The sequence below is a fragment of the Gastrolobium bilobum genome, unplaced genomic scaffold (assembly GCF_033153095.1).
Source record: "Gastrolobium bilobum isolate Gb01-03AN ecotype WA unplaced genomic scaffold, APGP_CSIRO_Gbil_v1 utg2182, whole genome shotgun sequence".
Lineage (NCBI taxonomy): Eukaryota > Viridiplantae > Streptophyta > Magnoliopsida > Fabales > Fabaceae > Gastrolobium > Gastrolobium bilobum.
In genome coordinates this window covers 737,801-765,764 of record NW_026899651.1, presented here as the reverse complement: position 1 = coordinate 765,764, position 27,964 = coordinate 737,801, and the positions used below count along the sequence as shown (strand labels likewise).

At 30.3% G+C, this 27,964-nt stretch overlaps 2 protein-coding genes across 2 annotated transcripts; both read left to right on the top strand.

Annotated features, from left to right (window-relative positions):
* Positions 1-761: 761 nt before the first annotated feature.
* LOC133292239 (uncharacterized) lies at positions 762-4,569 on the top strand. The gene is made up of 3 exons (XM_061490630.1): positions 762-965; positions 2,273-2,423; positions 2,975-4,569. The coding sequence occupies exons 2-3, from the start codon at positions 2,279-2,281 to the stop codon at positions 4,162-4,164; spliced, it is 1,335 nt and encodes a 444-aa protein (XP_061346614.1). The 5' UTR covers positions 762-965; positions 2,273-2,278; the 3' UTR covers positions 4,165-4,569.
* A 10,602-nt stretch (positions 4,570-15,171) lies between these two features.
* On the top strand, positions 15,172-16,857 carry LOC133292264 (uncharacterized). Its single transcript, XM_061490659.1, has one exon. It carries the CDS (start codon positions 15,235-15,237, stop codon positions 16,855-16,857), a length of 1,623 nt encoding a protein of 540 aa, XP_061346643.1. The 5' UTR covers positions 15,172-15,234.
* Positions 16,858-27,964: the final 11,107 nt, after the last annotated feature.

Genomic DNA, 27,964 nt, shown 5'->3' with positions numbered 1-27,964 from the left:
TGGAAGTCGTAGGTTCAGTATCGAAAATACTCTCCATCAATTGGTATGAGATTATTCCAACTTAATTAATGCTCTCGAGTTCAAATCCTTAAAATTAAAAATTGATTGAGAGAGTTTTGCCGCTTTTGTTAATTGATAAATTGATGAATAGTAGAAAAATCTAAATTAAAAAAATACAAAAACAAGATGTATAATACGTTAATGATAATTTACATACATTAGTTCAAAAATAAATTATAATACTTTAAATCAAAATAAATTAATTCATACAAGTATTTGATGATTTGTCTATCAAATTAGAAAATTCATACCATTATATAATATTAAAAAAATAACCCGTATAATGCAAAACGTGATGCGACTTGAGTTAAACTAGAAAAACTATAAGTATTATATGAATTTGGAAACTAATGATTGTTGAGTTAAACAACTAATGCTAAAAAAACACATATAAAAAACTTAGGTGATTTTTTGTGGAATTAAGAAAATTTTAGAAGTAAACTTGTAATCGATTAGAGCTAGAAGTGGAACATATGATTTTTAATTCACATAAATAAATGAATAAAAAAAAAAACTGAAATAGAATAATCACATTGACCCACAAAAATGAAAAGATAAACACAACTTCCTCTTATCTAGCGCCACGTGTCAGATTGTCCTTGCGCTAGACATGATCCAGAGTCTGCCGCCACCGCGAACCCGTTCCCACTGTCCAATATATATAGCGCTTTCGAACATTAGCCTCTGTCAAGACAGAAACAGAGCCAGGGCCATTTCTCGTAATTAACAAAAGACACGTGTCGTTTGTTTAGTTTATTCCTTTCTCGGACCAACCACTCGCCCAAAAAAAAAAAAGGAAAAAAAAGAGGTAACCCTAGGTTTGCACTTTTTCGATCTTAGTTTTTTTTTTCTTCCCCGATTCTGTCTCCAGTTTTGCTGCCAACTCTGCAATTATACAAGATTCGGTCAGTTCTCGATTTTCTGTATCGATTGATCCTAACTTTGGTCATTTCGGTGCTTGTTATTCGTTTCTAGGGTTAGGGTTCAAAATATTCTTTATCTGTCTTCTCCTCATCGGATCTGAGAAAAGCGTATGCTTTTTTTTCTTGATTTGGGTTCTGGGTTATTGTTTTGAACTGTTTTGTGTTTTCGGGATTTCAATCAGACGTGATTGTTTTTCGTTCTCGGTTAGGGATTGCTGAAATTGGGGGTTTTCTTGTTTTTGGGGAAATTTCAATTGAATCGAATAATTACTAATTAGGCTTCATTACTTACTTCCAATTCGAGCTTTTATTATGCGATTCAGAAATTTGTAATATAATTTGACAGGGACTAGTTAAATAGATTAATCAATTTTTTCATTATTTTTTTTTTGGCAATTTATTGAATTTTTTGGCACTTGGTCTTCTATTTTCACTTTCAGCACCCTGCATTTGTCAACTATTGTTTATTTACCAAATTGTCCTTACATATAATAATTGCTGAGTAGACTATCAAAACGGTGATTGGGCCCGGCCCAATCACCGTTTCAAGATATATTATCAATACTAAAATCTGAGATTCAGAGTTATTGTATAGTAATGATTGGAACACTAAAGAACTCAAGTTGTTTTGATCTTTGTTCGTTGTATAAATGTTTCGGGTTCTGATTTGATTGTTTAATTAAATCCTACCTCCTTAGGATCAGTTTGGAATGGTGTAGAAATTGCAGTAAAAAAATTCATGAATGAGTTTTTAATACAATTTAACAAATAAAATTGATCCATGAGATTTTTCTTGGATAGTGATAGATGCACATACTCATGCTTTCACACACAGCACATTCTGACTTTGACAAGCTTTTTTGTTGGCTCATGTGCTGAGCCTGCAAGGATGAGATATTCTTATATACTACTACACTTCCAAAACATAGCACGTAGACAGCATAACCATATATGCCTATAGATTAAATTTAAAATATTATTTAATAAATTTTAGATTGAATCTCAACTGTTGAGAGTATTACTCTGAAGTAGCTTAGAATTATTTCAGATTATTTGAGGGATTGAGCTTTATGTAAGATATATGAGAGCGTGCATCTATAGCTATCCTTTTTGTGTTTTTCTTTTATTGTAAGTATTTTGTAGACAAATGTTGTAACATGCCCTATCCCTCCTGCCTAATATTTTGCTTCTTAATTGCTCTTAACCATCTTAATGGTTGTTTTGATGCATTAATACTAAATATTTACTTTTATGCTTGAAGTGTGAGGCAAGCTTATTCTTTCCTGCAGGTAATCATGGTGCAGAAGCGTCCTTTTTATGCTGAGGAAATACTTGAGGTGTCCTTCAAACGCCCAAAAAAAGTGGGACCTAGTAATCAGCTTGTTTCATTTGAAAAATCTGTTTTTCCTGAGGATGCTTGCCATATTCCTAAAACATCAGGTGGGAATTTGAGGCCCAACATAAGAAAAAAAGTTAAGAATCAACTGTGCAATTTGAAAATCAAAGAATATGCTTCCAAAGTTATTGATGGATTAAACTTTGGAGGCAATGCCTGTGATTCAACTCTGTTTTAGTAGTCAACCAACTGTGACCAAAAGATGGTGCTTTGGACTAGTTGAAGATGTCCTATTTTTATCCGTTTTATTTTGTCGTGGTTACTTTATATTCTGTGTTGGGCTTAGATTGTTAACTTGTACTTGTATATTTTTATTTTTATTAATATTTCTCTGTTAAGTTTTGGACCTATTCATCCATTATTGCTTGAACATGAAAATGTCTGATAATATGAAGAGGCATTTGAGTGGTACTTTCTTCCGACATCAGATTCTACCTATTAGGAGATGGTTAAATTGAAGTATATGATATTTTGCTTCTTTTATGATGTTTTTCATTTCAAAAATGCATTTTGACCCACTCTACTTCCTAATTTGTAGAGGGGGAATGCAGACAAGGTAGTAGTGAAGGTAGCTGATGATATTTTTGTTGAACAGATGAACTTCCCAGAGGAGCTGTGGAATTTGAAACAAGTTTTCCTGGAGGCATTTCTGTTTCTTCTTTAGCCACCAGTGGCACTAGTGAAAATGTCCAATCAGAACCATCTGTACATCCCCCTTTTGTGCCTGAGTATTTCAGTCCAGAGTGTCCAACGAGGACATTAGTTCGCTATGAGGACATCTATTCCATACTCTTTGAGCACCCTCCTCACAAACTTGTATCTGTTGGACCCAATCATCAAGCCGATGTTCCAGTGTGGGATTCCGGTGCCACTAGTAGACCAAATGCATCTGATGCCGTTGGAGATGAAAATGAAGAAAGACTGATAGGAACCTGTATAATCCCTATGCCTCAGATGGAATCATCTACCTATGATAATGAAGAAGTTGGAAAGGGAAGAACTGATTGTAGCTGTGAAGACAGGGGATCCGTGAGATGTGTCAGACAACATATAGTGGAAGCAAGAGAAGAACTTATGAAAACCATTGGGCATGACAAATTTGAGGAGTTGGGGCTCTCTGACATGGGAGAACAAGTGGCAGACAAATGGAGTGCAGAGGAAGAACAACTATTTCGTGAGGTTGTCTTCAATAATCCAGCAACCCTTGGCAAGACATTCTGGAACTATCTTTCCATTGCTTTTCCTTTGAAAACCAAAAAGGAGATAGTTAGTTACTACTTTAACGTGTTCATGCTTGGAAGGCGAGCCGAGCAGAACAGAAACGATCTATTGTTCATTGACACTGATGATGATGAATGGCAAGATGGTGATGGCAATGGAATTACAGCTCGAGAGGAAGATGAAGATTATGTTACTGAATCTCCTGTATATCAAGATGATGCTTGTCTTGCTAATTGTCATGAAAATGATATGCAAGATAATGATGAGTATGGCTCAGATGAAACATGTGCTGTTAATGAAACTGCAGATTTTACCGAGAGGAACATTGATGATGATTCAAAATATGATCCTTCAGAGATGCCTCAATTCATTGGTTTTCCTTCTCTTATCCAACCCCAGGATCATCAAACTGTTTGGCGAGAAAGGTTTGATGAAGAAGTTCAGGATGATTCATACACATCATGTGATGCAGGAGTTGCCTCACGGGAGAGCCAGATGAAGACTGAGAATGGTGATCATTGGCATGGTAATTATAATGGTGAATGCAACAGTTATAGCGATTGAAGAGGTTTTGGGAGGTTGAAGAAGGCAAATAAATGAGAAGACGCTGTGCTAGTATTTTGCTAGTTGGATTTTGCAATTATGGCGATTTGGGGAAAGATCTTCACCCAAGGCTGATGTATGATGAATCTCTGCTAGCACTCTTTGTTAAACGTAACTAATGTTCGACTTTTATTTTGTATTTTGTCATAATACTGAAAAAGGAGCCTTCATTGTAAAATAGTTTTTTGGAAGGTGATTTGGTTGCCTTTCAAGCTTCCATGTTCCAAGTCCTTTTAGAACTGTAAAATTTATATTCTTTAATTTTACCCTAGTTTCCAGGTCCTTTCAAGCTTCCATCTTGGATGTAAGAATATCCGATTTGGATTTCATGATATAATTTTGCATTTGTTAAATAATAAAAAAATTTACTCCAATATTTCCTTTCATTCATTTTGGGAGGAATTTAAGCTACCAGTTCTTCTTTTCTAATTTCAGTATTTATATGGAGAGCCTCTCTAATATCCGGCCTATAATCAAACAAATCTTATATACAATGGAAGCAACTACTTAGCTTAAATTAACTTTTCAAATACAATGGCTTGCCACTAGACCTCTTTCTTTCCCTCTCTTTATGAATGGTTTTAAAGACACTGATTGGGACTTGTTAACTTTTTCTCCTTGTTTCTCTTCTTTTTCTTAGGTTTCAGAGTGAGTTCCTTGTTTTGCTTAATTTGTGAAACAAAATTTTACAGCTATCAGAGGCGTCAAAAGAAACAAGGCCATGGAGTATTTCTATTTTCTTGTCCTCTTTTTTGTTCGGCACAAGACAAATTATTTTCTTTTTTTCTTTTCTTTTTTTCATTTGGGAATGAAGAAATCTTTTTTCTGTCATACTCACATAAAAGTAAGTAAATCTCGTTATAAAGAGAAGAGAAAAAAAAAATAGTGGAACTTACTCACTTTTATGTGAGTGTATCAGAAAAAAAAATTCTACTTCAAAATAGAAACATTAAACCCTTTCTTTTTTCTTTACCTTAATAGATTTTTTTTAATTAGAACGCTCGGATAATCAGAAGATTAAGATTAATACGATGCTGCTGCTGGATACCAAACTTTAGCTCCTTCTCATACTCTCCTAACTGGCAATAATGAGAGGTTATGGAATGCATGTTTGAAACAAAGTAACTCGGTAACCACTTTTCTGGAGAACAAGAATGTATGTTATGTAACGTGTTTTTCAGTCAATGATTCATTTGTAAATGTTCGATAAATATGTATATCCTTGTCGTGACTTAATATGAGTTATATCCCACTAACCAAAAATATTGACTAAAAAACATTTGTCCTGATTTAATGCTTAACACATTTACATTAGACTTGTCCAATGCGTACAATTAATATGATTATTACTTCTAGCACACGTTAACACTACAAATAAAATGTGTCAAATTCTCGAATTTGCCCAATTTATGTGCCTTCTTCACCTTTGGTTCCTATGTGTACGTGACTTTGATTAGGCCCAAATATCTTGGCAGGGGACATCTAGCTTTATTAGCAGTTAGTACTTTTTAGTTAAACCAATTGCACCAAAATACAAAGGGAGAAGTGGTTTTCTATACCAAACCATACTTTTCATAGGAAAGACGGGTAAATGACTGGTCCCACATTTATCACAAAACTTATTTTATTTCTCAAACAAAATTCACTTTTCTTACATGAAAATTTAATAATTCTTTGAGTATCCCCAAAGCATTTCTGGTGAGAACTTCCTCCCTAACACATGCACCATTATTACTTGTGTGAAGCAACACATGCACCTTTTAGCTACACATTCTATAATGGTGAAGGAAAATAAAAAAGAAAAAGAAATGAAGGCTGCTGTTTTACAAGTCTATGGTCTCATTTTTCAATACCTCTCTCATCATCCACCGTCATCTATTTTTAATTTGTCTTAGTGAGGACATTAACTCATTTTTTAACTGAACTTTTCTGAAAAGGAAATTGAGCTATAAGGTTCCAACTGCCAGAGAAAATACTATCTTGTGATTTGATTAGAGTTTATCATGCTTATACCAAATTAGTGTCTACTACTATCTAATCACCCACCAAAGAAAAAGAAAGCTCTACTTTCTTAGCATTTTAGAACTTCAATCACTGATATTTCAGCCACTTCTAATTAAACTGACTAATGAAAAATTGAAACCTCAGCAAAGTGGCTAAGATATCTATTACATCTTCAACCAACCTTTGTCTATTTTTTTTCCCTTTCTAATAATTACATGAAGAGGGTATCTTAAAAAACCAGGTTAAAACCCCAAGTGAATGTTAATAATGGAAAAAATTATAGGTAAAGAAAGGTTCAAAATCAAGTTCTTGACAGAAAGTTATATGCATTGAATTTACTTATGTATTTAGGCTATTGAGAATCATTTGAATTATTCTACTGTACATTATAAAACTTCATCAAGAGCAACCTTAGGGTAGCTAGAAATTAAGATTATTTACAGAAATTAATCAAGATCTATGATAAAAATAAAAGCTAAACCTAGTGGAAAAACAAAGCAAATCTAAGCTCTGCCTAAACTCTAAAGCATATGTAAACCCCATCTGCCACCGACAACATTTATAGGACTTGATCACGGATAGCTAGCATAAACCTTAAGGGAGGCATCTTACACTAAATACACAAAGAGTCTATAGAGTGGAACACAAATAGTGACTATTGAGTGTGTCAAATCTTTTTTCTAGTTGTATATTTGGAAACCCAACAATCTTCCCTTTCAAGTGAAGCATTTGGGGGCACCACAGAGAGACTGACAGATACTAAACGCTTTAATGCTGTGTGAGTTCTGCCATAGATTTGGATGCTTGAAATTGCATCTCAATACAGCTTTACTTTAAGTGACTTATGCTCTATGTAAATTTAAGTTTCCATGTAGATTACCTTCATGATGTAATTTTTTCGTAGTGTTCTAATTTTATTTTATATTTTAACAATGGGGATATGCAAGTTTGAAGAATTTATGGCTTTCATCAAATTACTCAATTTTCTCACTAACCTACTCAGTAGTTTCTCAAACAACTTCAAAATGTGCTTATTTCTTCTCCAATCCAGCTATCCAAGACATAATTGAAGCCAGTACATATTCTTAACAAAAAAAAATTAAAAAAGTGTAACGTATCATATATAGGATAAAAAATATGAAGTGCACATCCAGTGAAGGTGTAATAGCTGCTAGGCAAACAGCATACATTATGCGCATGCACGTGTTCCTTAAGTATAAAATTAATACATATGATAAAAAAGTTAATCATATTTTATTTTTATTATTTGAAAGTCTCATATTCTAATATTTAGCAACTCTATCCCTTTGCATATGAAACTTCTCTTTAGAGAATCATCCATTATAACAACAAAACGGAGAGAGAAAAAAAAAAGGGTGATAAGTATTGACAAATACAGCTCACCACTGTACTAAGTTGCCGGCAAAAAGGGTACAAATTGAGTGAAGTAATTAGAGTGAAGTTGTTCGAGTCATAACCCATAGCTACTAATAAGACATTCATGTTACGGTTACTGCAATGAACGTGGCCGGCTTGATCAATGAAAAAAAATTACCGGCACTTGTTGAGTCTTGACCCCCTTATAAGTTTTGCTATTATGCTGGCCAATCTATAAGGATATTATAATCAGCAATTCAACAATGAGCACGAACTAAGATCCAATGTACCCTTGTCTTAAAATAACAAAGCAGTCCCAATTCACAACGCTAGACAGCTTGTACTAATTGTTTATTCGGGGTATATCAAGGAATTATTATTGATGCCTAATCTAAGATGATATCTTAAAGTAATTAAGCTGTTAATCATATATAACTGCACCTACTTTTATATATAATTTATGAGATTAATATTTCTCATGTTGTAGGAGATAAATTTTATCTTTTACTCATAAAAAAAAATATGTGGGCTCCATCTCTTCTATTCATATAGTCCCACATGAGTCTCATATACTTTTATGTGTGTAGGAGATAAAATTATTTCTAACAATATGATTAGCATTAATTTAATAATTTATTAACCTTCTCTATATTGGAATTATTAGCTCAGATATGGTGTGCGTGTATTATACATAGAAACATGCATAATATAGACAATTGACACACTTATACACACATTTAAGTAGAAGCTAGTGATCAAATGCGAAGTTTTTTTTATTTTTTTTCATGCGAAGTTGTTAACAAGTAATAAGAATGTATTATCCCTTTTTCTCTATAGAATATTTCATATTTATGTAATAAATTTTTATATAATAATTCAACACAAAGATCGATACATGTATGATAGATAAAACACCACATATCAATTACATTCTGAGAGGAATTTGTGTACTTGATTGAGTCATCTTATCTACTGAGCGAAAAACCTTGATCTCACGACTAGAATCTTCCTCTCTATGACCTATTCCAAAATGACAGCCTTCTGCGATGGGAGCATGACGGCTCATGGGACTTAATCCCAATATAAATAGGCTAGAGAGCCTAAAAAGAGTTTGTGTCCACTGGGTCCACCCATCAAGAAAAACCAAGGTCACACTAAAGCCTATTCTGCTTCCCAACTAGGCCCCATACCAATAGATGCCAAAAGTCGAACTCAACATGATCACAACGGACTTATCAAAATAATACAATTGGAATATTCATTAACCCGATTAACTTATAAAAAATAAAAATAATTAATTAATATTGACCACATAAACAAAAATTTCTAACAATTTACTCCTTATTTAAAACGGTGATGAATTATTAGGAAAAAGTGTATAGAAATACGTTCAATTTTATTCATTATGTGGATAATCCTACATATAATTAAGAACAAAAATTAGCTCATTTTGTGACTTGATTTGTCAAAGCTTAACCCAATTAGATTGTGAGGCTTGCATGAATTCATTAGTAATTTGTCATTTTACATTTTTAAAATCAATTTTAACGTATAAAGAGTGTGAAGATATGAATGTTTGAAACTTGTTAGAGGCAAATTCATTTAAAATAAGCACTTAAAATTATTTCTTACTTATCAATTATATATTTTATTATATTGTTTTTACACTATATATTAATTGTATAAAATTTTAGTTAACAACTTCCTTTATTTAGTTAACTGATTAACAGTTTTTTTTTTGTGAATAACTGATTAACAATTAATTACCATATATGGTGATCAATTATTAATTAGTTAAATAAATGATATGTATTGTTTATCAATAATTTATACATCATTCACCAATGTAAAACTGATATAAGAAAAGTGGTGTATGAATATCATATTGGTAAAATTGTATATTCTACAAGCGATTTAATTTCCTAATAAAAGTTGAGAATATATTTGAGTCTTATTGCAGATTACGTTAAAAATATAACAGACAAAAACGGTTAATTGCATAACAAAAATGAACTCAATAATTAATTACCATAGTTGATGAAATAAAGGATTTTTTTTTACTAATTGATGAAATAAAGAAGGTGCTAATTATAATAGTATGATTGAGTTTTAAGCTCATTGACAATAGTAATAATTTTTGACATTTCAATTGAACCAATTATGTATTTTAATCTATGTCCGTGCATAACCGGTAGAACTTATTTGAAAAAGTTTAGTCTTCGTTCGTAATGAGAACTTCAATTTCTAAATTTTAAAAGTCTCACCATAAAATTTTCATTTATGTAATGTTTTCTTGTCAGTTGTCAACAATATATTTGACCTAGCTCTTATTGTTTCACCAGCATATATAATATTATATATTCGCTCTGTCCTACTGTGACGTGTATTTAAATAGACTTCTCAATTAAGGGAAGGGAAAATCTCAATGTATCATTTAATTGATAAATTTCGTCCTGCAATTTATTACAGTAGGAATGGCTTTTACATGGCACATAATACAAATCCACGCATCACAAATTTCATTATTTGGATGATATCACAAATTTCTTCTATTGAAAATATTTCAAGTGACAACGACTCAAATTTTTAAGATTTTATGCATATTGTCAATATTGGAGATTGATCCTCTACCAAATTATTTTTTCTCATACTTTATTTAAGTGCTGCTGTAATATAATTAAAAACAAAACAAAAAATTCAAAACAGGGGAAGAGCCAGACTCAACATCTTTGCATTCAAACTTACTGGATCCAAATTTGAATTGCTTATTCACTAATTTAAACTCCAAAGAAATAATTGATTTGCAACTTTTATCATTGTGGACTAAATACCCTTTACAAGTTATAGAAAGACAAGTGTATAACAGTCATTGTTGTTAAAATTTTGATTTATCACTACTATTTTACATTTTTATGATTTTTTTTCCATCAAAACGATTTTACTAATATTTCAAACACTTTTACGTTTTTATGATTTTTTACGATTTTTTTACATTACGATTTTACGTTTTACAATTTTTTAATCTCCTTTCAATTTTACTTAAGATCTCGATTTTAACAACATTGATAACAATAACATTTTTTTCCAAGAAGTTAAAACTTTAGAGTTGCCTTAGATTACTTCTCTTGATCCTTTTTTCTTTTCCCAGATAAGGGTAACCAAAAAAAGGATCAAGTGCCTAACTGGCATATCGAGTGGGCATTGTGGATAGCCAACACTCCTCATATAATGGGTAGCATCCAACTCCAAGTTCTTAATCTGCATCCAATATGCATTTTCATTGGCTACCTAACCAATTTAAACAATTCCTATCATGCCAAGAGAAGTTAGCTGTATCATTCTGGCCCTTGGAGCAAAGATGGCATTTAAAATACTTTATATCGACGATTCCAAAAGTTATTAAAACAAAAATAAGATATAAAGAGGCAGATCATAGTGATACACTCTCGGACACACATAAATCTGCCAATTTTTAGTTGCATTACTACTCCCAGGATTACAAGGTTTAGTGTTATCACACATAGTTCAACTGTGGTTGCAACAAATGTATATCAGAAAAGAGTTTGTCCTTTTACAAGATACAAGTCGTGTTATTTTAGCTTTTTATAATTATGTGCTTTAAGGAGGGCAAAAAAATTTATTTAATGTTTTTTAATAAATTAATTATGCATTTATTATAATTTTGAAAATAATTACATATTTATTGTACAAGGGCGTCACTCAAGAGGCAATCACGCTTAAATTTGGGCGTCACCTCATCAGCTGTTGACACGTGTCATATTATTTTCTAAAAAAATAATAATTTAATCATAAAACTTCTGAAGGCCATAACTTTTGATTCGGGTATCTAAATCAGGTAATTCTTTTTTTGATTTCACATAACTTTTCGAGATCTACGCAATGACATCTCATTTAATATATTTTATTTCTCATCAAACACAATTTATATTTGCAAGAATGGTATTATAAGAGCGGTTAAATCCAGAAGCCTCTGAGTTCTGGGTTTGTGATTTAATATAAAAAAATAAATAAAGATTTGATTTGTGATTTAAATTAAAATTAATAAATAAAGATTTGATTTGTGAATTGATTCGTAGTCTGAAATTAATGATGGCTTATGAATGTTTTTCAAAAATAAAATCCTTTTTCCTTAGAGATTTAGAATATTTATTTAATTATTTTCTTTATTAATACCGATTTTTCAAATTGATTTTTGAGTTTAAATCACAAATCAAATCTTTATTTTGTTTTCCTTATTAATAAAAATTGTTATTTTTAATTTAAATCACAACCCAATTTTTTTTTTAATAAAAATAAAATTTTTATTTTTTTAATTTAAATCACACATCAAATCTTGATTTATTTTTGATATTAAATCACAAACTCAGAACTCAGAGGCTTCTGAGTTTAAAAATGCGACACATGTCAACACGTGTCAACACTTGACACGTCACCAATCACGTCTAAATTGGGTTTCAATCAAGAGGCAATCACGCCTAATTTAGGTAATTTTATTTTTGAAAAATATTCATGAGCCATCATTAATTTCAGACCACGAATAATAACTCAGAAGCTTATAGCATTAATTGTTAATTTCAAAAATAATATCCTTCTTCCTTAGAGATTTAGAATAGTTATTTAATTATTTCCTTTATTTCTACAGATTTTTCAAATTGATTTTTTAGTTTAAATCAAAAATCAAATCTTTATTTTGTTTTTATTATTAATAATTATTTTTATTTTTAATTTAAATCACAAACTAAATTTTTGTTATAATAAAAAAAAATTATTATAAAAAAATTTAAATCATAAATCAAAATTTTATTTATTTTTTTATATTAAATCACAAACTCAGAACTCAGAGGCTTCTGGGTTTAACCGCTCTTATAATATCATTCTTGCAAATATAAATTGTGTTTGTGAGAAATAAAATATGTCAAATGAGATGTCATTGCGTAGATCTCAAAAAGTTATGTGGAATCAAAAAAGAATTATCTGATTTGGATACCCGAGTCAAAAGTTGTGGCCTTCAAAAGTTTTATGATTAAATTATTATTTTTTTGAAAAAAAATATGACACGTGTCAACACCTGATAAGTGACGCCCAAATTTAGGCGTGATTGCCTCTTGAGTGATGCCCAATTTAGGCATCATTGGTGACGCCTAAAATGGGCGTCTTATTGTGCAATAAATGTGTAATTATTTTCAAAACTGTAATAAATACGTAATTAATTTATTAAAAAACATTAAATAATTTTTTTTGCCCTTCAAGGAGTACACAGTTATAATATTAAAAATGTATTTTTTTTCTCTTTTCAGAACCTGTCAGTTGACGTGAAAAAATGACAAAAAGTACAACTTTAATATTATAACTCTATACTCCCTAGAGTATATAGTTATATGTTTGATATTTATTATTTATTATACCCCAATTGTTTGAGATTTCAAAATAATATTTATTCTAATATGTAATAGTATTCAAGATAATTGAAGATTACATGAAGATTAGAGAAGATATGAAAGTTATCATGAAGAGAGAAACATGCAATCAAATAAAGTTTATGATATATTTTATCTTTTTTAGATTTTTTGTAAGAGAAAAAAATATTTTTACCAAAGATTTAGATTAGAATTGTATTGCATAATAGAATAAGATATTTAAGTTTTACATATTTTTTATTTGGAAAAAATCAAAAATATTATTTTTGAAAATTACATTTAAGATTTCTGGTTAGTTTTTGATTAAAGATTTATGGTTAGTTTTTGGAAAAGATTTTGAATTTTAAAATTATATCTTTTGGGATTTTAGGAGAGATAAATTGTTATTAATATAAATATGGCTCATTGCATATTATAAAGGAGGAAGAAAATACAAGAGAGAAGAGAGAGAATTAGATTTTTCAAGATTAGGGTTCTTTTTGTGCATCAATTGAAGAGTTTTATGAAGAATAATCATTCATACATTCATCTTTTGGCAAAATGAATATTTCTCCATAGAAATTCAGATTACCTATCTGCTTGAAGAGAAGAAGTACTGAGGTAAATCATTTTAATTTGACTTGAGAACACTTGTGTGATAGGGTTTCGAAGTCCTTAAGGGTTAGAATTTCATACTGGGAAACTAGGATACCAAGTGTGAATTTGTATAAGGGGTAGACTAAGAAACTAGAGAACTTCTTGTACACAAGTTTCATAGTAGAGTTGCCCATTAAATTTCAATACTCGATATTATGGCCCGTGATTTTTCTCCCTTTTGAATTTTCCATGTAAATATTACTGTGACAATAATTCTCTATCTTTAACTTAATTTATTGCTTTGAATTAATTTTTAATTAGCAAATTATTTTTATAAAATTCAATTCACTCCCTTAAATTCATCTGGGATCAAGATTATAAGTACTTAAAAGGACAAACTTGTGTTCTTTAAAATACAAAACATTTTTCGAATATATATAGACTAAGAGCAACATAACCGACCTCGTAAGAATAAAAACTTGAAAATAAGATAGTAGAAGCAAACCCCACTTGAGAGTTGAGAGTGACCCACAAAATGTTTGAGGAGTTTTAGTTGACCAAATTGCCCTTGAGACGTAGCTCCTTAATCACTGGGGGAGAAGCAGAGAAACGGTGGGATGGCAGGAGGGTTTGATTGGGATATGAAGAACAAGTGGATACAGGGGGAAGAGGGACCCACTTGAAAACATTTTATAATCCCACAAATAAAAAGCCATTCAGTAATAGAAAGTCCAAAGAATAACGGCCAGAGAGTGGAACCTTTCACTTGAAGTGAGAGAGAGAGGGCATTTCCTTAATAGCAAGACAAAGAAAGGAATAGTTGGAAATGGAGTTAGTTTAAGTAGGTTTCCTGAGGTATAGGGATGCTGACTTGGAACAATCTCAAGCGTTGGATTAAGAGTGGCGTAGTATCCTCAGTTGAGTACACGTGCTGCTATCCTCCCTCCTCTTTACCACTCACCCTCTTTTTTTATCTTTGCTTCCATGCATGGATTTCTCCTCCAAATATAGTCAAGTTGAGAGAGAGAGAGAGAGAGAGAGATAGAGAGAGAAATCAACGCTCACTTACTCTCTTTATAATTTTTTTTTTCTTTCTTGGCTTGGCTTGTTCATAGCCATCATTAGCAACAAAGGTAACTAACAACACAATACAACTCTCTCTTAACACCTCTTCAAGTTTTTATTTTCTTTTTATTTTCTTTTTGTTATAAACTCAACTACCAAACAAGCTATACTAGTAACCAAAGGAAGAAGCTTTGCTTTACTACTCGTTCTCTTCTTTTCCTCTTTTTGTGCCTTAGATCTTGCACTTGCTTGGAATTTTACTGAAAACCATTGATGTGATGCAGCTTTCTCGCGGTATTCGGGGTTTCACCTCAATAATCTGATCTGGGGTCTTGCTATTTTGTGTTTATGAGATCGAACAATTCAGCATTCTTGGATTTTGATATTCTCTACTGATTCACCATCGAAAATAAAACTAACCCTTTTTGCTTCTTCTTCTTCTTCTTCTTCTTCTTCTCTGATCCGCGTTCTCTTTGGTTTCTTGAATTCAATGGAAGAAGATCAAGAATTCAAACACGCGTGCAAGTTCTGCAGCAAGAGCTTCCCTTGTGGTAGATCCTTGGGAGGTCACATGAGGTCTCATATCACAAACTTGTCAACTGATCAGACAGAGGAAAAGGAAAAGCTTGCAACAACGAGGAAGCTTCTTCCATCTCTCAACAATGGTGGAGGAGGAGGAGACACGGGTTCTGAAGCTGCAACTAACGCTGGCTATGGTCTCAGAGAAAACCCAAAGAAGACATGGAGAGTTGCAGATTCAAGTGAAGACACTCTGGTCTCTGACAAATTCTGCAAAGAGTGTGGCAAAGGGTTTCACTCTTGGAAAGCTTTGTTTGGTCACATGAAATGCCACTCTGACAAAGAAAGAGTTTCCAATAGCTTTGAGGATCAAGATTCATGGACTAATAATAATAATACTAATAACAATAATGCTAGTGCTACTACACAGAAGCTGGTCATGGATAGCCAATCTGATAATGAAGCCACTGCTCCAAATCGAAGAACAAGATCAAAGAGAAAAACAAGGTGCATGGTTAGTACTGCTGCAACTTCTTCTGTGTCTTTTGCTTATCCTTCTTCATCTTCTCTTTCTGAGGTTGAACAAGAGCAAGAAGAGGTTGCTATGAGCTTGATGATGCTTAGTAGGGATGTTAGTCCTTGGATTGGTCTTCATTCTGTTGCTGAATCCTCTGACAATTACTCTGCTTACTTCGAAGCTCCATCTTCAGTTCGAACTAATCTGGTTATTAAATTTGAGAGCAACAAGAAGACTACACCTGCCCTTAATGGTTCTGAGATAGCAAAACAAAGTGATAACAAGAAGTGGGAGTTTGGCAAATCTGTTTCTGCAAATCCCAACTACAAAGGGAAAGGTTCAGAGCTTTTGGCTACTGAGTTTTCTGAAAACAGATTTAAGATGAATAAAAAGGCTATTAAGCTTGAGCTTGATTCTCCATCTGCATTGAAGGATTCTGGAGGTGAACTTGGGAAGAACAGAGTTAATGGAATAGAATCAGTTTCATCAAAATCCGCTACTAACAAGTACAATTCAATCAAGCCAAAGTTTTTTGGTTCCGAATTGAAGTCAAATTCCCTTAAGACTTCTGAAGGTGAATTCAGCAAGAACTCTCATAAGAGGGGTAAGTTCGAGTGTACTACTTGCAACAAAGTCTTCCACTCCTACCAAGCTCTTGGAGGTCATAGAGCTAGTCACAAGAAGATCAAAGGCTGTTTTGCTTCAAAAAATGAGAGCAGTGAAAACAGCATTGAAACTGACCTCTCTCCTGAAGCAGCAGCAACAACAACTGAAAGCAAGCTCATGAAGAACAGTGACAGTGAATATATGGTTGAACATAAATTGGCTGCTAGTTTTCATAATGAGGAAGAGATAGTTAAAGAGTTCAAGAAGAGCAAAGTGCATGAGTGTCCAATTTGCCTTAAGGTTTTTCCATCTGGTCAAGCCTTGGGTGGCCATAAGAGATCTCATTTGGTTGGTGGGTCTGAGAGTAGAAACTTTCAAACAGTTGTAGTTCAGGAACCTGTCCCAGAAGTTAGGGACTTCCTTGATCTTAATCTTCCTGCTGCTACAGAAGAGGAAAGCAATAGCCATGCTGACTCTAACAGACCCTGGTGGGTAGTAGAAGACAACCACAATCACAAACAGGAGGCACTGGTAGGCCTCATGTCTAGCTAAACCTCATGGTTTATTCCATCAGTGGTTCAACTTCAGAGTCAAGATTCAAACTGTATAGAAATACTTCTGCATTTATTTCATTAATTCTTTACTGGATTCATGTTTTCTTCATGGTATTTCTGTTCTGTTTTTGATTTTTCAAGTGGTTCATGAGATGAACTTTCTGTCCTTTTTGTTTTCTAGTACTCTTTTTTTTTTTTGGGGGGGGGGGGATGCTATATGTTTATTACTATGTTCATAGAATAAGTTCAATTTCTGCAAAGTTTAAGCTCATCATTTTAGTTCTCTTTCGAAATCCCAGGAAATCTAACAGATTTCTATAGTTCTGTTGTTTTCACTCACTTCCCATCTTGCATCTTAGAGATGTACTTATTGTATGAATTCCAAAAGTGACATGTTTGTGGGGTAATTGATTTTCTTTGCATCAAAGAGAAATGAATGAGGTGTTGAAAAATTGGGATAGGTACCGGAAGTCATTAGACATGAAGAGATAAAAAGGTAGATTTTATAATACACATAAAGAAGGCATGTGAGAGCTCAAGGTGGTTGTTTAGTCACCTACCATAAAACCTGACCACCCATCTATCTGTTGTTTCCTTCTCTTACTTGGCACAAAAAGTGGTGTGTTAATAAATCTTTCTCACTAATCACTATGTTCTCTCAGTAGCAAATATCATAATAATTCATGAAGAGAGAGTGAGGGGGATGGCTGGACCACTACTAAGTAACACAGTGATATTACAAGCACCACAAAATTGACGCAAAGTGCACCTTACTGTAAATTCAACTCAGCGGTTAAAGATCACTCTTTTTCTTTTCTATTAGAATGACCTCAATTTTGGGACATAGATTTTATTTATATAGAATATCAATATATTGTAAATGGGAATTTCAAGCATAATATATTTCTGAAGGTAAATAGAAACTTAGATCCTATGATGGACTTCATTTAACCATAGGAAGGGTGTGATGCACGAATTGGGACCATTGACCAATTGGCTTGGATTATTATTTATGCTTTACCAATACAAAGAAGTGTAGCAATACATCTGTGTGCATTAATGTGTCACGCATAACTATTTTGCACATTTTAGAAAGCATTTTGCTTGCAACTTGGCGTAGGGTTTGGTCACCGGCACATATGGAGTGAGTACTGTGTTTACTGCTTTGTCGACTATTGCAAAAGACAAGTTGCAAAGTGGTTATTTAGTTACTAGTTAGGTAGCTATTTCTCTCAAATGAATAATTGTTTATAAATATAAAAATGTGCACTGTTTTTTATCATTATGTTTATCTCTAAGTGTGTGTGCACTATGACATCAAGGTTTTTATTTATAGATATATGTATATAATTTAATTATTTTATATTTTTACTTTTGTATCTATTTAAATGTCGTTTGTGTAATATAGTAAATTGAAAAATAAATGTTTTTTAGTATGGTATTTTTAATAAATAATTTGGTAATTAATGATTAGAGGATTCTTTTTTCTTTTTTTTCGGTAAACATGATTAGAGGATTCTACATGTTAAGACAAGATGATTGAAATGAAATTTTATTTAGTAATAACACTTTTTACAAATTGCCTAGATTCATATATAGTTGCTAACTCATTCTTAGTAATTATAAATTTTTAATATAGCATGCTCTAGTTGTACTTTCTTTTTATATTGTGATGTGTATATTGACATAACACGGTTACAATTTAATTCATGAAAAATAAAGTCTCAATGAAAGTACTACAAGAAACTTAATACTACTTTAGTATTAAATTCTTGTATCCACAGCCTTACATCAACTCATAATTTTCTTTTTAAAAAAATAAAATAGATAAAGTCTGTTTCGGATCGAAGCAAGAAAAATATCTAAAATATTTGGCAGTCCTGTCAACTTAATTTATAGAGTCAAAGGGATTCGTTTGGAAGTTTGATTCTTAAAAATGTCATAGTGGTACGATTTAAATAATAACAAAATGGAGGTTAAGATCAGATGCAGTATTGATCACAATGTGCCCCATGCGTTACAAATCGAACATGTGGCGATTACCTTTGTTATTACATGCTACATGTCGTGAAATAAACAACAAATGATTAGTTCAGCTTTTATTGGATCTTGGGTTTTTCATTTCAAATTTTAATTTATTAAGAGACAGTTCTTGATGTCAGAAAAAAAAAATGAGAGAGAGAGAGAAAGAGAATTCTGAATTAAACACTAGGAATTGCACCGTTAATTAAAAAAATATACAATTGAGCTTGCTTGAGGTTATATTTTTGTGCCTGAACAATGCTGTTTTATTACGCTAACAATGTCATCATTCACCAATGAAATTATTGTGCAAATACTGATAAGTCTTAAAGTCCATATGAACCATGTCCTGCAGAAAAACTGCTATGAATCACACCTCATTTTGTAAAGAAACATTTATATGTATAAGATTTTGTTTTTCCCTGGCTGTACCTTATTGATTCACTAAAGTAGTTTATGCAATTGGGAGTTGTAAATTGTAATGCCATTCCCAAATCAAGTTTGACAAAAACAAACCTAGCTTATTGAAAATTTAGCTAAGGAGTGTCATAGCTACGTTTTGGTCAATGTTGGCATAGCATCATTTCCACACCTAACACACAACAAAACCTTGCATTGTGACTCTCCACTCTGATCATGTTCTTTATAAAGTATGGCTTTTATCTTAGTCTATGGACACATGAGCCAACATTGTGACTACCCACTTCTCACTCTGATCAATTTACCTTAGTCATTACTTCTAATTGCACTAAGCTTTCCTTTTTAATGGAGTTACTTTTCTTTTCTTAGAATTCTCTATCTAAGCTTCATTGATTTCATTTCCATCCTTATATTATTAATGTAAGAATCACTTTTCCCCCCATTTTCATAAAGTTGAAAGCAATGGTTATTTTGGGTATGAGGATTTATCCCCTACACAAATTTCTGATGTTCGATTTCCAACATATATCTTGACGATAATTTCTGAAATTCTAAGCACTAACAATAGGCTATTTCCATCTTATAAATGGTTGATTATCACTTAATTTTCCCCAAAAATATATTTTATTATCAATTGAATTTTAAATTCAATTGAAAAATATGATTTCCCAAATTGCTAAAGCAATAATATTTTATTGAAAATGTGACTTTCCTATTTTTAAGACTTTAGTTTCATTTCCCCCTTGATAATTCAATTTTTTGGTATAGCTCCATCACACAACACTTATTCCAAGTGGGGGAAAGTTTCAGTTAAAAAGAAAAAGCAAAAGCAACAAAATTTTTATATAAAGGAAACCAAGTTAAGCCACAGATGCTTAGCTAACAATCAATTCAATTTAGGCCAACTTCACTGTGGATATTTGTAATTTAAGCCCAACAGGAACTCAATGTTTTCGGGGCCATTTTGTTTGGAGTGGTACAAGGGAAAGAAACTTAGGCCCTACTGTTTTTAAAAATAATTTTTTAATTTTCAGAAAAATAAAAATAAAAAAAATTCTATTTGATAAGATCTGTTTTATAAAAAAAAAATTAGAGATCATGTTTTAGTTATTTTTATTTTGTATTTTAACTTTTAACTTTCTAAACACATGTTTTTAAATAACAAAAAAAAAAAAACACAGAAAACACATGTTTTCGTAACTATTCTACAAAACAGTTTTTAAAATAAAAAAAACTAGAACATAATCAAACACACCCTAAGGAATTATTTGAATACTATTTCTAAAAACAATTTTTTGATTTTCAGAATAAAAAATAAAAAAATTTGTTTGACAAGGCCTACTTTGTAAAAAAAGTTTAAAAAATTATAACTATTTTTTTCTTTTTAGAATCAAATTTAAAGAAATATCTGAGTTATTTTTGTTTTGTGTTTTAACTTGTAACTTTCAAAACAAAGAAAATACTTGTTTCAATACCTATTCTACAAAACAATTTCAAAAACAAAAAAATCAGAACACAACCTAAAATAATTAGTTGGGGGGTTAAAACTTTGAAAAGGAAAGTTTATTCTGAACTTTCCTGTGCTAAGAATAAGTATTTTTCCCAATAAAAAGTGGGAAAAAATAACTACCATTCCATTTATCAAAACAAATAATTAACTTATTCGTCCCTCGTATGAAATTATTAAAAAATTTATTTTTAATTACGATATGAATATTTTGATTTAATGAACGAATATTAAATAATTTAAATCTTAATAGTTTAAAAGTAAAATAATTATTTCAAATGTAATTATAATTTCACGAAATATAAAAAAAAAACTCATATTTACACTTTGATAGTTACATAACTGATTATGTTAGATTTATTTATCATAATATTTATCTACAATTTTTAAATTTATATACATAAATTCATTTAGTCGTGTATGAATCATTTTAGATTATGCTACAACTTTAATGATATATATATATATATATATATATATATATATGAGATAAAATTATTTCTATCAACCCAAAATTACATCATTTTGAGGGTTGAGAGAATTAATAAAGGATGTTTTGATAAATTTATATAACAAAAAAATAAATAAAAATTTCTAAAATATCCTTCATTAATTTTCCAAACTCTCAAAATGATATAGTTTTGGAGTTATACGAGATATGTTGCAGGAGAAATTTATTTTTCCCATAATATATATAGTGGGAGGTTATAGTTACTATTTTTTTTCTTACTACCTCTTACTACTAAATCTTAACCGTTGATTTTCGTCAATCTTACAGTTGTAATTTTTTGGGTCATACTTATTAATTAATTTTTAATTTTTAATAAATTATAACCGTTAGATTGGCGGAAATTAACGGTTAAAATTTGGTAGTAAGAGATAATACGAAAATGAGATAGTAAATATAACTTCTTATATATATATATATATATATATATGTGTGTGTATATAGGAGAGAGATATTTTGACTCTAGAGTAAGACTTACAACTCTTGCTCTTCATCTCAACCGTTGATTTTCGTCCATCTAACGGTTATTATTTATTTGAAATTAATAATTAATTAATTAGTATAGATAACCGTTAGATGGACGGAAATCAACGGTTGAGATGAAGAGTAAGAGTTGTAAGTCTTACTCTAGAGTCAAAAGATCCCTCCCCATATATATATATATATATATATATATATATATATATATATATATATGGGACAGGATATTCTTACACCAGTGTAAGAGTTAGAAGTCTTACACTCAATCTTGACTATTGATCCACTTGTATCCAATGGTTCAAGTTATTAAAAAATTTGAGCCCATAGATATAAGTGGGATCAACGGATAAGATTAAGAGTGTAACTTACACTGGTGTAAAATGATCCTAACCCTATATATATATATATATATATATATATATATATATATATATATATATATATATATATATAAAAAAATGATAGTTTACATTTAATTATATGTGTGTGTGTTTGATGTCTTTCTTTACTTCCTAATTTATTTTTTAACATTTGATAGTAGTAATTAGTATTTAATATTTAATAGGATCATTAATTACCACACATGTGATTCACATTTTTCAAGTGGAAGGTTAAATAGTTCTACATTTTTTTTCAGACAAAAATGGTCATAAGCTTCTTGTAAAAATAAACTAACCTTATTGACATTTTAGTCATTTACAATTATTTAATGAAGAAATATTTTTGTTCCAGTTTCAAATAAAGGAGATAATATGACTTTAATATTATTTCTACTCATTTACTGATATATTTTTAAATTATTTTATAAAATATGTAATAATAGTCAATACAGATGATTCATTCATTAGAATTTTATTGATTTATGTCATGTGTCAGTTTAGTGCCTCCGCGTATATTTATGTAACGCGGATACTAACATGCGACATGTGACACGATACGACACGACACTTCGACACGTTAATTCTAAAAAATGTTAGATTTTGACACGTTATGACACGTTTTGATATTAAATAATATTTTTAATTTATGTAGTGTATATTATATTTAATATTCAATAATTTAACAAAAAAATAAAATTAAACTTATAATATTAATCAATTTTTCAAAGAAACATAAGATATCTCAAATATTTATATTAAACTCAATAAAATAGTAATCGTAATCCAACGAATCTAATAGTTGGAACTAAAAACTCAACGCAACGCAATCTTTGAATCTTTTTTTGAATTTCTATAACGCGTGTTGGAGTGTCGGAGAATGTCGGAAAGTGTGGGACACGATACGTCGGGGTTTTTGAAGTGTCGGTACTTCATAGGTGTATACATGGAGATTTTTTCCGTGTAAAATGTTGTTAATTTTGCCATTTTGGAAGTTGTTGAATCGGAATGCTTGTTGAAACCGGTCATCAATTAGGGAGTAACGCGTAACCGGTTCAATTAATGGATCATTGGTTCAAGTGCTTGAATTAAATATTATATGGAAAAATATTTTTTTATGTTATAGAAAAATTATTTTTTTCTACCAGTGTCATTTCATTTTTCTTACAATATTTTTTTATATATTTTTGTTTACTTTAATAGATATGGGCCGCACAAAAAATATGTCAATATTATGAGAAAATTTTCTTTTATTGCATGAGAAAATTAAAACTCAATATACATATATATATGGGTTTGGTGTTTGTCATTTTAAATGACATAAGTTATGTCATTTTAGGAGAGGGAAAGACACAAAAAAATTGAAATCATGGGAGAGAAAAAGTGGGTGGTTTTTTTTAATTTAAAATTTAAATAAAATTTTTTCTGTGTCTGTCTTTCTCTTAAAAGAACAGAGTGCTATGTCATTTAAAATGACAAACACTTTTTCCTATATATATATATATATATATATATAATACTAAATATAAAATGAGAAGATTTGTAACTAATAAATAGAGTTGATTTAGTGATAAGTGTTGTAAGTTATAATCCATATAGTCTAGAATAAAATTCTATTGGCGTTATTTTTCAAGTATTTTATCCAAAACTTCATAAAATCGAATTTTTTAAAAAATTGATGTCAGTTTAACATCGATTGAACCCATTTCAAAACCAGTTCACCTATTTTAACCAGGTCAAAAACATAATCAGTTCAATATCTAAATCTAACCAGTTGGGACCGACTTATGAGTGAACTGATCAAACCTACAGTGTCGGATTAGTTTTTATAATATTGAAAATTTGAAAGAGGTTTTCTTTTTAAAATAAAATAAAATATTAGTTTGTTGATCCAAATGTGGAATTATAATATATGGCTGCTGGAGTTTGTCTAATCTCGAGGCACTGACTTTTATTTAGCAATTTCGGATTTGCACTGTGTTTTTTAATTCAAGATTTTCAGAGATGCAAGTTGTTGATTCTTCAAATGAGACTTGTGTACTGTCATCAAAGAAACACGAGGAATTTTCAGTTACAAACTAATATGAGTAATACAGCGATGTCCCCAAACTCTCATGCAAGTGTACCAAATCAAATGCGCAGAATCCCAGGACAAGTGTCAAATGGTTTTGGTTTTGGAGGCCAAGTTTAAAGTAAATGCACAGAGTGACACAGTCTTCGGGGTTGTGTACTTTTGTTCAGATTTTTTAATTGTTTATTGTCATGACAAGTTGACAACTGATCATCTGAATTCTGAATTCTATATTGAACTGCTTGCAATTGAATCATGCTTTGTTCGTCTTTCGACTGTATTCCTTAGATAAACTCAATTAAGTCGTTATATATATATATATATATATATATATATATATATATATATATATACATACATGGCACGCAAAAATCACTGCTTTCATAATATATAGTGTAGTTTATCTAACATTTTGTGGGTTTACACTTTTTAAAGTAAAAAAAAAAAATTATGGCACGTAAAACGAATCTCTATAACATTACACAATCACTTTTCCTACAATATAACTATTGTAAAACCCTATATATATATATGGGGTTTGCATTTGTCATTTAACATGACACAACAAACTTTCCTACACACACAATATTTGTGGGCCACACTTTTTGAAGAAAAAAAAAATTATGGCACGCAAAACGAATCTCTATAACATTACACAATCATTTTTCCTACAACATAACTCTTATAGAACCCTATATATATATATATATATATATATATATATATATATATATAGAGGCCGGATCATTTGACACAGGTGTCAAATTTGAAGTTTGACACCTCATCTGAGAGCCGTTAGATCAAAAAAGATCAACGACTCTGATTTATAAACATGTGACACCATTGATCTTTTTTGATCTAACGGCTCCCAGATGAGGTGTCAAACTTCAAATTTGACACCGGTGTCAAAGGATCCTACCTCATATATATATATATATATAGTGTGTGTGTGTGTGATCTATTTATCAACATAAGATAATTATTTCCTTATATAGATTTTATGAAGTAAATTATATTTACAAATTTTTTTATTTATAAACTACACTATATACTATGAATAGTATATTTTCAAACAATATATATTACCCATAATACATAGAGTAATTTATAAGAGTTTATAAATACAAAATCAGAAAAATATTTCTGGAGTTAATGTAAATAAAATATCTATATTTACTTCTAAAACGTCATCGTTTTAGGATTGAAAAATTAAAAAATTATAATTATAAAGACTATAATAACATGAGATAAATTAAAATTACAAAAATACCATAATTTTCGCCCCAAAACAATATCGTATTGAGCTTACTGCATATAACTTATCTGCAGTAACCGCAAAAAAAATAAACCCATAAATTTTTTATAAATATATCCTTTCTCCTATTCTTTACATTCGTTTTGCTGAGTTGCACATTTATTGACGCAATTGTGGGGAACCACGTGAGGAATATTTCTAAATCCAGTACTGCAGGTCACTTATGGCAGCATCCAAGTTTTACGGTATTAGTTTTTGGGGAAAATGGTATATATTGTACAGTTGTCTGGGAAGAAATACATGTAGAACCTAGAGAAAGTGTCAAAGTAAATAAATGTCATATTTGCTAGTGCCGGTGCTGGTGCCACTGCAATAATTGCTAAAGCAAATATCTCGGAAGAAATAATTTGCTTCATTTTGTTGTTTATATTTGATGTATTGCCCGTTTCTGGTGTTGGCCTTGAATGCATGCATACGAAAATGCGTCAATGGACTTAATGTAAAAACTGAAAATGAGTGTCCAATTAAATTATTTTGAGAAACAATAATGAACAAAATTATATCTTTTGACTATTTTGAATTCGACTTTACCTTTTTATTTCAATTTTTTTTTTAATTTCTCCATCAATTCTCTTATTAATCGACTAGTCAGATCAAGTTCAGCAACATCGTATAAAGAGCAAAATTCTACCCATAAAATTTTGAACACAAATACATATCTTAGACTTGAATTTGAGATTATTAATTAAGCTCCGTATGAATTAATTTTTATTGACGTGTTTAACAATGAATTAACTTTATCTTAGACTTCTAGTAAATGGAAAATTGAAGAAAGTATTGGTATTTTTATAATTAATTTTTCTTTAAAAAACAAGATTGGTTTTTTAACCCCATATTTTTGCACTCACTAAAGAAAAAATATATTATTATCTACATCTAAATTCATACATCATTCCTTACACTTAATTTATCATTTTGACAAATAAATAAATAAATAACAAAAGAAAAAAAATGAGATTTGTTTGAATTTTTTTTTTAAGATATTCTTATCGGTTCATTGCTCCGCAAATATTCTAATTCAGGATGAATATCGAGATTAAGATTTTAAATCCCTTCCAAATAAAGTATTGGGAAATATCGAACATATGCTCTCACTTACATCTGCTCAGTTTTTTGGCGTCAATTGAATTACCCTTATTTGATTTTGAATTTTTTTCTAAACCGATAAGCGAAGAGAATAAATGTATTTAGTATGAACTTAAACATTCAACACTAACTCATCATTGTCATAAAGATCATCCTTCTGCAAACTTGATGCAGCGCATTAGTAATATGATACAACGTGACTGATATATCCATATGTCGCATATTCACCATGAAGTGAAGGGAATGCAGTGGCAGACTTTCTAGGCTCGTACTCTATAGCTTCTCCTATTTAGTGCAAGTATTTGTAGATGTAATATTATTGAAAAAAAATAAGATAAAGTTCAAAATCCCCTATGATTTTGCGTTCAATCGTTTATATTTATATGAGAAAAATATTTCTCCAATCACTTGATATAAGCTTCTCTCCAGCCACTCCGGAAGTACATAGTTATAATCTTAAAGTTGTTTTTTTCTCTCCTTCTCTACATCAGCCGACAAGTTTTTGAAAAGTTTTCTATAGAGATTTTTTTTTTAATATTATAATTATGTACTCCTTGGAGTACAAAGTTATAAGGAATGGCCGGAGAAATGTTATTCCCTATATATATATATATATATATATATATATATATATATATATATATATATATATATATATATATATATCTAATAACTTACCAGCTATGGTTTTTTCATCTAAACATATCATTAGCACCATTAAAAATTAAATTAATCTATCTATTTCATCCTTTTTAGAAAAAAATAGACCAAGGATAAAAATAAGTAAAAGAAGAAATAAGTTGGAAATTTAAATATTTATAAAAAGACTAAAAAATGAAAATAGAATAAAAATCATATATGTATAAATCAAAAAGAAGAAAATAAACTGAGAAGACAAAAAAAAAAATCAAGTATGTTGAAAACTTACAATAATAACAGAGAAGACTAAAAATAAATAAAAATATAAAAGTCTAAATAAAAAATGGATCAAAAACAAAAAAAGAAATAAAAGAAAAAATAAGGCATCTAAATAAAAAATAGATAAAAACAAAAAAAGAAAAAAAAGAAAAAATAAGGCATCTGTCTAAATAAAAAAGAAGAAAATATATTAAAAATCTACAACAATGATTTCTTTTTCGCCTTTTTATTTTCATTTCTTTTAATAGTGATAGAAAATACAAAAAGTTAAAAAATAAAATAAAAAAACCAAACATAAATATATATAAAAAAATTATACTGAAGATAAAAAAAAATAGAAGAAAAATAAAATAAAATATGTTAAAATCTAACAATAGTGATTTCTTTTTCTTTTATTTCTT